Genomic DNA, 14,466 nt, shown 5'->3' with positions numbered 1-14,466 from the left:
TCCTGAACTTATCGCCCCAAATAAAAAGGGTCAGCTCCCAGATCAGCCTTCCCTACCACCTGCAGGGCGTGGTGTCCACGCTGGGTGCCAGGCACAGTTCTGCACACACAGTGGGCATCGATAAATAAATGTCGTGGGTGAAATGCATGGATGAAAATGGGTGGCATCTAGGAGGTGCCCAGAAAGTATTCCCTTGGTTCTATGTTTTAGTAAGAGTGTGTTAGTTAAGATGTTTTCCCCCCACGTTCATGCCCAGACCCCGTTTCAGGGTGAAGGCATTTAACGTGTGGATTTGTGAAGCATCCCATCTCCGCAGACCAGCACCATGCATGCATCAAACCACACAAGCCCCTGAGGTCTCAAGGGAGCACAACATGCTTGCTGGCCCACGGGCCACCGTGCTGTGCGGCCACCAGGGGCCATGCGGTCGTCCCACAGGTGAGTCATACCTAGCGTCCTCGGCAGCAGGGCCTGAAGAGGATTTTCTGTAAAAACAAAACCAGCCGCTTTGAGGACAGACAGAACTTGGAGAGACCTCTTGCTTCTGACACTCTGGTAGCTACATTCTATGCCAGCAGCCCAAGGGCGCCTTGCCCTTGACCATGGACCACTTTCTCCCCGTCACTTGAACCACATCCTCTCCAGCAGGTGCGGTGAACACAGCAAGCGGGTGTGTGTGTGGTGGCAGCAGTGGGAGTGGAGGGATGATCAGAGAAAACACCCCCCACCCAGAGACCTGGGCACCTGAGGTTCCTGTGAGATGTCACAGTTGACCACCTTTAAACCTCACAACTGACTCAGCTCCTTTCTTAAGTCTGGCAGTGTTTTAACAGGTAAAACAGTAACTGGCTCAGTGCCTGCGCTGGGCCATTTAGTGTTCTTCTGGACTCAGGGTCAGGGATAAGAATGCAAGCGACAAAAGAAGAAATGTTATATATTGATAATTCTGGGGAAACATCTACCAGGAGCTAAGCCAGGCCTTTGACGAGACTTGTTTTAGAATCTTATTTTATCCCAATGTAAACTTTTTTTTGGGGGGGGGGGTTGATCCACTTTGCAAACAGCCAATTATATTGGGCATTTCTGGGTAGCCATCTGGTGATGTCTGGGGCGGGGGGCAGCTGAAAGTCCACAGCACATGTTTGCTTCAAAAACCTGGGCAGAGTCAGCAAAAAACACAGGCTAAGGGGGGGTTGGCAGCGAAGGAGATAGTAACTGCTTCAGTGGGTTACTGGAAAAATTCATGACTCCGTAAGATTTAGGCAGTGCTTAATTGCCACCTAGTGGCTGGAGGCCAGGGATGCTGCTCAACATCCTACAATGTACAGGACCGTCCCACCTCAGAGATGGTAATCTCATTATCCTAAAAAATGAGGAACCACTTTTATCTCCACTCTTCAGATGAATAAATTGAAGTTTTCACCAAGAGAGGTGAAATAACCCGTAACCCACAGAAACTTGCCTTTTACCTAAGTGTCTGCTTGCAGGAAAAGTAAAGATGCATGAAAAACCTGGAGTCATATTTACTGCAAAGCCTCTCTGTAGATCAGAGGCACCTCCGCAAGCACGGCCCTTCATTCATGAGGGGAAACATATTTAAGTAGGAGAAGCCTCTAGGGTTTCCAAGAGGCCATTGGAAGTTCTGGAAGGAGAAGAAGCTTCCATAGATTGAAAAAAAAGAAAAAGAATGCACTGAGCATGAGACTCAGCCACAAATGAAGCATGGAGCAAGGCAGGCATTTCTAATAATCAGATGGATTGATTATTGATTATTATCTATCATCATCTATTAGATAATAATCAATAATCGATCATCTAGTGGAGTTTGTTTCAGAACTCAGATTGACACTGGAGGCTGGGGTGAAGCGTTCAAAAGACATCAGAAAGCAAAGGTTGAGGTGTGTGTTTGTTTAAACGTTTTCCCCCACCCCTACTTTTTGACCATTGTTCTGTCTTCCTGGTAAGGTACTGGTTGAACCCGAATGGTCTCTTCCTCTCTCCAGGGAAGCGGCTCAGCATGGACCCTTTCCATCCTCTGTATCCCCACTTCATCTCACTCCTTGAGTAAGAGTCCCCCAACCCCAAGCCAATGACAAAACCCTCACCTGGGGATGAATACCACATTGTGTAGGTAATCTTCAAACGTTTTCCTGAATGATGATTCCTCCAGCTCCTTGAGGATCTGCGAGTCGGTCTTTGGGCAGGAGCAGCATTCCCCAGAGGATTCCTCGTACTCACTCTGATTGTGCTTCTGGGACCCCTCAGTCTCGAACGGTGGGGACCAGGTCCGGGAGGGCAGCTTCAACCCTGGGGAGAGACAGGGCAGGTGGGTTCAAGTCCCTCCCCGCCCCCAATACCACACACACACACACACACAGAGCCAGGGGGACCTTCTCAGAGCCACTGGGCACACAAGACAGAGCTTGGGGCCGGGATCTGGGTTCAAGCTCTACTGGGAAAAATAAGATCTGAGTCCTGTCCACGGAGAAGGTGCCTGTTAACATGCAACGGGAAACTGTCAGACACCATAATTTCCCCAGGGCTGGAGACTGCAGGTAACCAGGCATGTCTCTGCCCTCCTGGAACTTACATTCTAGTCGACAAGGTATGTGGGGGTGAGAGGAATACACAATAAACTGATAAATACAGATGCTGTGGCTCAAATGTTGGGATGAAAGGACAGAGGGTGTCTGGAGGTGGAAGGAATGTCTCAGAGAAAGTAAGCACTACGCGATTCCCAATGACGTAGAAGAATGAGCTGTGCACGTATCTTGGGAAAGCAATTCAGACAGCAAAAAGCAAGTGCAAAGGCCCTGAGGTAGGAATCTCCTTAGCATGTCAGAAGACACCAAGGACCCAGTGTAGCTAGAAGGGGATAAGGGAGAGAATGATGGGAGGTGGGATTAGAAAAGGACTGGGGCCAAGTCACGGTTAAATGGATGGATGGATGGATGGATGGATGGATGGCTCATCAATCAACCAGGTAAAGATAAAGGGACAAGGGGGCACAACAAAATTTCACATGGAATTCTAAGGGGTCTGACTTACAGACACCATGGTTAGAGTCTGTAACCAGAGCAGAGCAGTGGTTCTCACCAGAAGGGCAGTGATTCTGCACTGCCCCTCCCCCAGGACATCAGGCATGGTCTAGAGACATTTGGGGTATTGGGACTGTTGGGGAGAGGAGGGGACTACAGCTCTGTAATGGGTGTTGGCCAGGGTTATTGCTCAGCACCCTACCTTACAGAGGACAGCCCCCCTGCAAAGAATGATCCAGCCCCAAAAGTCAACAGTGATGAGGAGAGAAACCCAGGACTAAAGACATGAGAGGAAATTGGGGGAAGAAAGTTCTCAAAGAAACATAGAGAAGGGAGTATTTTTCAAGGGTTGGGGGGGCCCACAACTTCTCAAGTCACCACTCCTAAAAATACCACACTTTTGGAATGTCTGATGTGGCATCACGGGATGAGTGGCTTCTCTGTAGCGCCAGGATGCAGGTTTGATCCCCTCCCGGCCTGGCACAGTGAGTTTAAGGATCCAGCGTTGCCATAGCTGCAGCTTAGGTCACGACTGCAGCTCGGATCTGACCCCTGGCCTGGGAACACCATACGCCCCAGGCAGCCAAAAAAGAAAAAGAAAACACACACACACACACTTTTTTAAAGTGCTACAGCTGGTGTGTCTGGATCGCCAAGGTCCAGTCCCAATGATGCTTGCTGCCTTTTCGCTTCTGGTACAAACTTGAGGATGCAGGCTACTCCTTAAAGCGAAAGCAGTGCACCTCCACGGTAGGTGCCTGCTAGGGTCTGTTGAGCAGGGGAAATTCCATCCCTTCCTCTCTCTTTTAATGATTGCAGTAGACAATGAGCCCCAAGTATCTTCCTGTGAATGGTGAGTAGCCACTCGGAAGTTTGGCAAGTCTTTAAAAAGACTTCTTACATGTATGAATGGATGTGGAGTAGTAAGTAACCCCTATGGGCTGGCCACCGGAGGGGCTATGGTTGTCATTATGGATGGAAAATAAAAAAAATCTTAGGATTTCCTCAGTGGGGGCGGGGGGGGGGGAAGGCTTTCAAAACTTTTTTTTTTTTTCCTGGAGAGAAAGGGGCTTATGATCAGGCACAGACAAAACTCCTGACCCCGGCCAGCCTTTCTTCATGACACTTGGGGCCCCCTGGATTTTCCGTGATTATAAAGGGTAGGGAAGTATCTAGGACAGTCAAATCCATAGAGATAAAGTCGATGGTGGGGACCAGGGGCGGTGGGGGGGGGAAGGGGGGGAATCAGTGTTTAATGCGGACGGTGTTGCGGTTTGGGAAGGTGAGAACATTCTGGAGACAGATGGAAGGGATGGTTGCCCAACAGAGTGAATGTGCTTCATGCCAGTGAGCTGTACACTGACAGGGGTTCAAATGGTAAACTGTATGTTATGTATATGTTACAATTTTAAAGGCATATAGTTGATAAGATTGTACTGTATAATTTAAATATACAATTCAGTATCGAAGCTAAAAGTTCTCACCAAAAAAACAAAAAAACAAAAAAAAACAAACCATAAACATGTAAGGAGATAGATGTATTAATTAACTAGACGGGAGGAATCCTTTCATAGGATGTATGTATATAAAATCATCACCATTTATGCTTTAAGTATGTTACAAGTTTACTTGTCAATTTCACCTGAGTAAAGCTGGAAAAAAAAAAAACCAACCCACTCATGACACTACAGGAAGCTACGACTGGTCACGATCAATAAATAATTTATCTTTTGTGCATTAGAAAGTTGATTTATTACTGTGTTTATCTGGGCTTTTTAATTGCGGCAAAATGCACACAACAAAACATTTGCCATCTTAACCAGGAAGTGTACAGCTCAGCGGCATGAAGCACGCCCACCCTGTTGTGCAGCCATCCAGGCCATCCGTCTCCAGGACTCTCTCTCTCATCTTCCCAAACTGCAGCGCTGTCCGCATTAGACCCTGGCTCCCCAGCCCCCTGCCCCAGCCCCTGGCCCCACCATCTACCTTCTGCCTCTATGGATCTGACTCCTTCAGGGACCTCCTATGGGTAGCATCATCCAATATCCATCCTTAGTAAGTTTTTTTTTTTTTTAATTACAGAAAATTTGGCATCATTACAAAGAAAACCATGTTGAAATAGTCACGTTGTAATGATAGACTTAGACTTTAGAATAAAAGTTGTTGGAAAGAAAGAAAGAGAGAGAGAGGGAGGGAGGAAGGGGGGAAGGAAGAGAAAAACACTGCCTGCCCTGCTGCTGGTGGTGGCAGTTCTAGCTGGTGGTTTGGGTTACTCGAAGTCAGGGCCAACAGCTCACAACGGAACCGATGACTTCGCTTGCTCTCGAGTTATATAAAGCCTCCAAGGAGATAAATCACGTTTGCAACCCTCTGCCTGGGCAGGGAATGAGGTCATAGGCATACATATAGCACATGATTCTAGAGCTGGGACAGCTCCCAGAGATCATCTGGCTTCCTGCCCCTTCTCCCCAAAAGGAGGCAGCCGGTGACAAGCTCGGTGACTTGCCCAAAGCCCTACAGACCTCAGCCCTACCTCGCCGGCAGCCCCAAGGCCTGAGGACACCACTCACCCAAGACAGCCAAAGAAACATAAATACAGACCCACCACCCGACAACAACAACAAAACGACAGAAGGGGTTTTGTTGAAACAAAAATGACTTCTGTTTCTCCCATTTGATGGGCTGTTTTGAAAGCCGGTTTATAAAATCATCTTAAACTAATTTATAGACACTCATTTGAGGCTTCAAATATTTTTCCACTTTTCTGTCGAGGGAAGGCAGCCCGTGAAGTAAAGGAGATGAAAGACTGGAAGAAGATAGGTCATTAGTGTAAGTGGTTCATGGCAGTCCCAGGCAGAGATGGTCTGTTCTTTGCTGTCTCTAACCTTGAACTTGAAGGATCTGGGACTGGGGTCCAGCACAATTTCCCTGATGTGCTCAAATCCCACTCCACACGCTGGGCGGGTTTCCAGCTCAGCCCTGAAGCCTTGCGTGGGTTAACACGGCTACACCCTCCCTCACCAGGGGGAGAGGGGAGGAGGAAAGGGAGGAGAAGAAAATTCCAGAAGGCAATAGTGCCAAGATATGGGGAGTGTCTGGTTTCATCGGGAGTCTTCAGAGCGTGTCCTCACGCTGGGAGGGTGAGAACCGTGAACTTGCAGACAGGCAGACCTCTTCTTTTTGTGCTTTGCAGGTACTGTGCTGTTTTTACCAATCAAAAGTTTGGGGCGACCCTGCGTGAAGCAGATCACTAGTGCCGTTTTGCCATCAGCATTTGCCCACATCTCTGGGTCACGACTTGGTGATTCTTGCACTATTTCAAATGTCTTTGTTTTTACTCCATTTGTTACCGGTGATGTGTGTTTAGCGATCTCAGCCGTTATTATTGTAATGGTGTGGGCATTTCTTAGCAATAAAATATTCTTTAGTTAAGATCTGTACATTGTTCAAGACTAGATTTCTTCTTTTAGTTTTTATTGAAATATTGATTGAAAATGTTGTGTTCTACTACTACGTAAAATAGATGATTAATAAGAACCTATTGGATAGCACAGGAAAATCTACTCAACAGTGTGTAAAACCTGTACAGGAAAAAAAAGAATGGATATCCTTACATGCATAACTGATTCACTTTGCTGTACATCTAAAACGAATACAACATTGTAAGTCAACTCTACTCCAAGAAAACATTTTTTAAATGTAACGTATGTATAACCGAATCACTTTTTTTTGCTATACCCCTGAAACTAACACAACACTGTAAATTAACTATGCTTCAATTTAAAAGAAGAGAAAAAAAAGAATATAGGTCTGTGTAATTGAATCACTTTGCTATGCACTTGAAACTAACACAGCACCGTGAATGAACTATCCTGCAATTTAAAAGAAGAGAAAAAAGAATAGAAAAGAATATGCATGTACGTACAACTGAATCACTTTGCTGTACACCTGAAACACACGCAACATTGTGAATCAACTATACTTCAGTTAAAAAATAGAAAAAAAGTATCTCAGGTGGGGCGGCAAAAGCAGATCAAATGTGCATAAAACCGGTCCCTCCCCCGCCTCTGCCTGCACTCACCTTTGAGGCAATAATCCAGTTCATACAGCTCACTGTCCTCCGCCTGCCTCTCCCAGAACACCAGGTAGTGTGTAATGTTGCCGTTGGGGTCAGAGGGGGGCTTCCACTTCAGAATGATCTGGGACGAGGAATTAGAAACCGAGATGGGATCCAGGGGGACGGAAGGATCTGAAAGGAGAAAGGAGACCAGACAGGTCCACCGTGAGGAGGAGGGTGTGAGCCTTCGGCGGAGTGTGAGAGGGAACACCCAAGCTAGAGAAATCCTGAAGATGTTCTCTGCAGTGCTATTTAACACCTGAGGAAACTGGAGAGCTGTGGAACGCCTGCCCAGGACCAGCATGGGTTACAAAATTCCAATCCAGGCGGACCATAGGGAGGTTTCATGTTTCACCATTTTTGCAACAAACGTTACCACGCTCCAACTCAACATCAACCTTTCTCTGGTCTGGGCGCTGGAGGGGCATGGTAGGAATGGACAAAGTCGCATTTTCCAGTTAACATTTGCCTCAAACCGAATCTGGTCAGGGGGGAGATTTTGGCAGTAGGATGTCATTCAGTCCTGTCACTGAGCTGGAAGCCCATCGAACATCCCTCAAAATGCACCATCTTTGGGCTCCACAAAACCTTCCCTTCAAGAGTGGAGGTGGCTGAGGAGGTTGGTGAGAGGTGGGGGTGGAGGGTCTTGAGGCAGAGGATCCAGTGTGTACAAAAGCCAGGAAGCTGGAAGTTTCTGGAAACTCTGAGTCCTCTGGAAGTGCCAGAGGATACAGGACCAGAGGAAAGCAGCTGAAAAAGTTGGGGCTGAGTCATAAATTTTGGACTCTATCCTATACGACAGGATTTCTTACTCTCAGCACTATCGACTTGTGGGGTTAGAGAGGTCTCTGCTGTGGGGACCGTCCTGTCCCTTGTCATATGTTGACCAGGATCCCTGGTTCCCATCCTCTAGGCACCAGTAGCCCCACCTCCCCAGTCATGAAAACCAAAAATGTCCCCATTTACCACCATCTCCTATGACATTGGTTGGACAGGACCTGTGCTTTCTGAAAATATAACAAAATTGCTGTCAAATACTCCAGTAAAATGGAGCTGAGGGAAGCGGTGCAGGGGTGAAACACAAATGGCAAAATATTGAAATCAAAGCTGAGAGATGGGCACATGGGGGGAGGGTGTCTTTTTTTCCTCCTTTTGTAAATATTTGAAAATTTTCCACAATGAGAAGAAGAAATGTGTTCCCTCTGGCATCTTTTTGCTAGTGCTTCATCTTCTGATATGATAAACCTCCAGGCCCAGCTCTTTTAAAAGCTAAAAACCATGCAAAAAGTTAAAAAAGAAAAAAAAAAGCATTTCTTATGACATCACCAGGTCAGCCTGTTCAAGGTAAGACGTCTGGGTCACACACAAATTTGTATCCACAAAACATGCTTACTTGTGGCATCTGTCTGGACGTAGATGATGTCACTCTTGGCTCCATAGGTGCGTCGTTCATCAGAAAAGGTGACCAAAGTCTTGACAAAGATGGCATACTGGGTCCAGGGCTTGAGACCACGCATCAGCCACCCAGGATGGTTCTGGGACTTGGGGTCATTGGACCTCGTAGGTGGGTCAATGTCCACCACCGTCCAGCTGTTGGAGCCACACGCATCCTGCCCGTCAAACTCCGTCACGTTCTGATAAGGGCTTTCACAACGAAATAAGAAAAGGCAGTTACCATTTCTCAACTAGAGCTCTGCAGAGCAAAGAGATGTGGCAGGGGGAAGTTACCTCCCATGGGGTTGCATCCTGTTCACCAAGATCTTCTGCCACAAGGAGAAAGGACTCCGGGACAGCCAAAGGAAAAGAGACCTCTTCCCTTACTTTCCCAGTAATAGCAAGAATCTATTCTCAGAGTTTGCATGGAGGCTCAGCAGTAATGAACCCGACTAGCATCCATGAGGATGCAGGTTCGATCCCTGGCTCCACTCAGTGGGTTAAGGATCTGGTGCTGACACAAGTTTCGGTGTGGGTCGAAGATGCGGCTCGGATTCCGCATGGCCATGGCTGTGACATAGGCTGGCAGCTGCAGCTCTGATTTGGCCCCTCACCTGGGAACTTCCATATGCCGTAGGTGCGGCCCTAAAAAACAAACAAATCAAAAAGGGAATCTCTTCTCACTTTCCCAGTAAGAATCATGATAATGATGATAATACCAACTACTGGAGTGACAGATAAGCATACACAAGAGGAGGTATGTGAATTCTCATCCCATAATAAACCTTGAGTGATAGAAAAATTATTCATATTAATATGATCACCACTTCCATTGTCTCCCTTTAAAATTTCAGCACAGGAGTTCCCATCATGGCTCAGCAGTTAGCAAATCTGACTAGCATCCATGAGGACTCAGGTTCGATCCCTGGCCTTGCTCAGTGGGTTAAGGATCCAGCGTTGCCATGAGCTGCGGTGTGAGTCACAGCTGCAGCTTGGATCCTGCGTTGCTGTGGCTGTGGCGTAGGCTGGCCACTGTAGCTGTGATTTGACCCCTAGCCTGGGAACTTCCATATGCTGCAGGTGTGCCCTAAAAATAAAAAAAATAATAATAAAAATAAAATAAAATTTCAGCACAGTTGTATATTCAGCAGGACTAGGTGTTACTCAGAGGGGACAGAGTTTCAATGTGGGATGGTGAATCAATTCTGGACGGTGAGGACAGTGGCACAGCATCACGAATGTACTTAATGCCACTGAGCTGTGCACGTGAACAGAGTTGACATGGTCAATTTTATGTGATCTGTTTTATCACAATGCTTTAAAGGTTGGGGGGAAAAATACAGAATAGATTTTTTTTAAAAATCAACTTTGAAACACCAAGTGGACAGAGTGGCTTTTGGTTGAGGATGTCTGGCAAGCTGTCTAGAGCAGAACCAACATGGCATATTGCTCTATGAAACTGCCCGATCTGGACCTCCAGAGGAAACCTGCCTGCTTCTATTCCTGGCTTTCCACAAAAGGAATGTTACTGACATCGTTCACCATCCATTGGGTGAGATCCCCCCAAAGGAACCTCCGATATTTATTCCGCGAGTAAGGAGACAGAGAGGAACTCCAGAGGGAACTTCTGAGCACACAGGCACCCAACACACCTCTTTCCTCTCCTACTTACGCCTCTTTGTAGAAGAGCATGAACCCCAGGAGGTCTCGGAAGTCGGGGGGCCAATACGGCTCCCACTTCAGCAAGATCTTGTCATAAGATGTCCGAATGTAAGAAAATTTAAGTAACTCATTTTCACCTAGAAATATTAAAAAACAAAGCAAAAAAACACACCCAATATCAGAATGGAATAATTTGTTTCAGCCCAAATCAGGAGAGCCTGGACTTCCAGGAATATCTATTGAGGAGTCAGATGGCCACATGCTATTCCCTTGAGAGGTCCCATTTCCACCTGCCTCTCCCAGTGTTCAGAGGCAAGAGTAGGGAGTTCCTGCTGCAGCGTAGGGGGTTAAGGACCTGGCATTGTCTCTGTGGCAGCAATGTGGCCCAGTGCAGTAGGTTAAAAGAATCCAGCAATGCCGCAGCTGTGGCGTAGGTGGCAGCTGCAGCTCGGATCTGATCCCTGGCCCAGGAACTTCCATATGCCTTGAGTGTGGCAAAAAAAAAAAAAAACAAAAAAAACAAAAACAGGCAAAAAAGGACATGCAAGCCAATTACTTGACCAGATGCTCAACTGGAGAACCTCAGTCAGCACCAACACCAGAAGGACAAACGGCCAACAGTCCCTGGAGAAAGGGACTTTCAAGGGTAACATTTGTCCTGAAACAATTTTGCTTGTATGGGGACTTTCATGCCTCCAGTGCAAATGGACACAAGCCAAGTGGGTTTGGAGAGTGGACGGACCATTATGCCTTAGAGTGACACTTCCTTGGAGAGACAGAGCCTTGGAGAGAATAATTCCCTCTGCCTGGAATATAAGCCCTCCCTTAAGCTCCACCCCAACCATGGTCTCTCTCTCCCCTGAATACCCACAGCTTGGGCCATGTTGTTCCATAAGGAACAAACTTCCCAGGAAGGTATCATGGAAGCCATGGCACCTCAGTGCTCAGCTATCCCTTCCAGAGAAACCCTGTCTGAGGAGGACAGTCAGCCAACGGTCTCCAATGGTAGTAACTGCAGAAGCTGCTGAAGCATTTGAGCCAAGGCTATATAGAAGGCAGGTGAAGAGTTCCCATTGTGGTGCAGCAGAAATGAATCCAACTAGTATTCATGGGGATTCTGGTTCCATCCCTTGTCTCACACTCAGTGGGTTAAGAATCTGGTGTCTCCATGAGCTATGTATGATATAGGTGGCAGATGTGGCTCGGATCCTGTGTTACGGTGGCTGTGGTGTAGGCCGGCAGCTGCAGCTCTGATTTGACCTCTAGCCTAGGAACTTCCATATGCTGTGGGTGAAGCCCTAAAAAGCAAAAAAAAAAAAAAAAAAAAAAAGCAGGTGCCATTCATTCATTCATTTGATGCTTATGTGGCATCTTCTAGGATCAGGCACTATATTTGGTATTTAGCAAAGAGATCAGATGTATAACAGCTGTCCTTAGTATTTCAGAAAGACTATCACCCACAGAGTTGTTTCAGCTCATTGAGGGGGGAAGTGACACTCCCCCTGGGGCCCCAGTGTGGTGGGGGATGAGGAGGGCAGCCATGTTATCTGATCGGGGCCTGGCCACTTACAGGATGCCTGGTCCCCATTGGTCTTCAGGGCAATATCATTTCTCTCCTGGCGCCCCTTGGTTCCAGAAACTTCCTCCATCTTGTGAATTTCCGACAAGCAGAGTTTGGGATTATAATGGAAGAAGAGTTTCCCCTGAGTGATGGTGAGGTTGTGTTTGCTCCAGTCCCACAGCTGCCTTAGGTTCTGGTTGTCCAAGGCATAGAAAGAATAGTTCCTATAGAAACATACACACATACCGAATCATTCATCACCTGGTCATCTGCAACTCCAAGATGGTGGCACCGTTGCTCAAGCTGGTCTCATTCAGGGCTCCACCCCCAGTCCTAACCACTCGCTTGACACATACTTGTCATAATTTGAATGGAGGGTGGGAGGGACAGGGGAAGTGAAGGAAGTCTTCATGGCCTTCACGGGAAGATATCTGAGCTTTGTCTTGGTGGGAAGGAAGGTAGGACTGTGATGGTTTGCAATATGGGTTTGGCAAAGGGGAAAACCTGAAGACACTTGAACTGGGCCCAGGGGAAGAAGAGAGTAGCCTTCTCTGGCCAAGAAAGGCCGGGCAAGGCTGAAGAGCTGCAATGGGCCAAACCCTCTAGTATACTGCATGCCAGACCAAGACCAAGGACATGTGACCTTTCACTGTAGGGGGGGGAGGGGGGAAGGGGGGTAACCACTGAAGGTTTTATAACAACTCAGTAAGTCAATTCAACTTGTGCCTTAGAACTATTAGTGGGCCACCAGCACATGATGAACGGGAAAAGGGCTGTGTCTAGACCTGTGTTATCCAATACAGAAACCACTAGCCACTTCTGGTTTGAGCACCTGAAATGTGGCCATTCGGAACTGTACCAGAAATACAAAGACTTGGCATGCCAAAGAAAAAAATGTAAAAAACCTTTATACTTTTTTTTTACTATTAAGTCCATGTCAAAATAACATTTTAGATGTAATGGGTTCAGTAAAATGCATTATGAAAATTCCTTTCACCTATCTCTTTTAAAGTTTTTTAGATGTGGCTACTAGAAAATTGAAAGTCTCCTCTACAACTTGCATTATGTTTCTGTTGAACAGCAAAGAGGTCTTGCAACAATCCAAATAAAAGGTCTGAGCAAAAAAAAAAAAAAAAGGCAGCTTTATGGCTAAATAATATGTACATATTATTAAATAAATATGAAATTCATTTATTACTAGATAAATATATATACACCACATTTTTTATACCCGTGCACCCACTAAAGGACACTTAGTTTCTTTCCATATCTTGGCAAAAATCCCTAGGTTTTTCTAACTCACAGACTTCCTAGTGAGGCCACAGATAGAGCATCAGGCCCACATACCCGATTTCCAACGTCTCCCCTCGGATCAGACGCAACTTCCGGAAGAAGGAAAGTGACACGAGGGCATAGGATCGGCGGATTTTCAGGTACCCTGAAATCTCCTCAATGAGTCCAAGGTTGGCCTCTAGTTCGGCTGCGAGGTTGTCTAAGGAAAGGAGAGAGGACCCAGTGCGTTTCTACCAAAATATTTTACCTTTCCCATAATTCCCCATGGTGAAGAGTTAACCTCCCAGCTGAAAATGATTTTGACACGTTCTGCTCAAAATACACCTAAGAGGCAGAGCTGAGTAGTTATGATGGAGACCGGGCTGCCTGCAACGCTGATTATATTTCTCATAAAGCCCTTCTGAAGAAAAACTTGCTGACCCTGATCCTTCTGTCACCCTGCTTTGCTTTTCTTTCTGAGCCTGGACCCCTGCCTGGGTTTACATTATATGTTAATTTGTTTATTTGCAAAATCCACCACAAACAAAGTTTGCCTCCTTCGCCATGAGTATTCAATAAATGTTCCCAGAATAAACAACCAGAGGAATGCCTTTTAGCCTGTGGCGGAATTTCTGGAAACAAGGCCCTCAGACCTGCAAGAGGGTGCATTGCCTGCCTGTTACAAATTCAAATTCCTGGAGTTCCCACTGTGATGCAACAAGATCAGCAGGGTCTCTGGAGTACCAGGACTCAGATTCGATCCCCAGCCGGGCACAGTGGGTTAAAGGATCCAGCATTGTCACAGCTGTGGTGTAGGTCATAACTGGGGCTGAGATCTAGCCCCTGGCCTGGGAACTCCATATGCCACGGGGTGGCCAAAAAAGAAAAAAAAAAAAAAAAGCAAATTCCTGATGTGCCAACTCCCAGCTTGGAAAGATCAGAGGAGGTGGAGGGGTGGGAGGTGAGCAGACTGAGCTGTGAACTTCAGGTTTGGAAGCAAACTCCATGCGTGACTCCACTGATGGGTATTAAGGCTGTTCTCCTTCTCTGCTCCCTGGGAGCGTGGATCTGGCAGGTGCCCTCCCAGAGCACTCACTGCCTCCTCGAATGTTGATGATTAGGCTCCCGTTGATAATGGTGCAGCCTCGGAGCTCCTGGGCGGATGTCACTGAGTCGATGGTCTTCTCGCCTTCCAGGAGGTGACACACTTTGGGACAGGGGCCCAGGCACGGAGTGCACATCAAGCTGCAGAAGGAGTGGAGAGAGAGAGAGGTCAGGGCACCCAGGAGCGCTCTCTCTCTCCTTCTCTCTCTCTCTCTCTCTCTCTCTCTCTCTCTCTCACACACACACACACACACACACACACACACAGACACACACAC

At 47.0% G+C, this 14,466-nt stretch overlaps 1 protein-coding gene across 4 annotated transcripts in view; it reads right to left on the bottom strand.

Annotated features, from left to right (window-relative positions):
• INSR (insulin receptor) overlaps nt 1–14,466 on the bottom strand; it is a 137,587-nt gene that overhangs the window by 31,009 nt on the left and 92,112 nt on the right. For 2 of the 4 annotated variants that reach the window (XM_047777294.1, XM_047777295.1), the window contains exons 4-11: nt 14,181–14,329; nt 13,160–13,304; nt 11,822–12,036; nt 10,262–10,388; nt 8,549–8,799; nt 7,120–7,287; nt 2,106–2,307; nt 450–485 (exon numbers count right to left, since the gene is read on the bottom strand). In XM_047777294.1, coding sequence (XP_047633250.1) covers nt 450–485; nt 2,106–2,307; nt 7,120–7,287; nt 8,549–8,799; nt 10,262–10,388; nt 11,822–12,036; nt 13,160–13,304; nt 14,181–14,329 — 1,293 coding nt within the window. The remainder of the gene's footprint in view (nt 1–449; nt 486–2,105; nt 2,308–7,119; nt 7,288–8,548; nt 8,800–10,261; nt 10,389–11,821; nt 12,037–13,159; nt 13,305–14,180; nt 14,330–14,466) is intronic. The other 2 variants (XM_047777296.1, XM_047777297.1) reach the window with 1 other exon arrangement.

This window comes from Phacochoerus africanus, chromosome 4 (genome assembly GCF_016906955.1).
Source record: "Phacochoerus africanus isolate WHEZ1 chromosome 4, ROS_Pafr_v1, whole genome shotgun sequence".
Lineage (NCBI taxonomy): Eukaryota > Metazoa > Chordata > Mammalia > Artiodactyla > Suidae > Phacochoerus > Phacochoerus africanus.
This window is presented reverse-complemented; position numbering and strand designations above follow the sequence as displayed.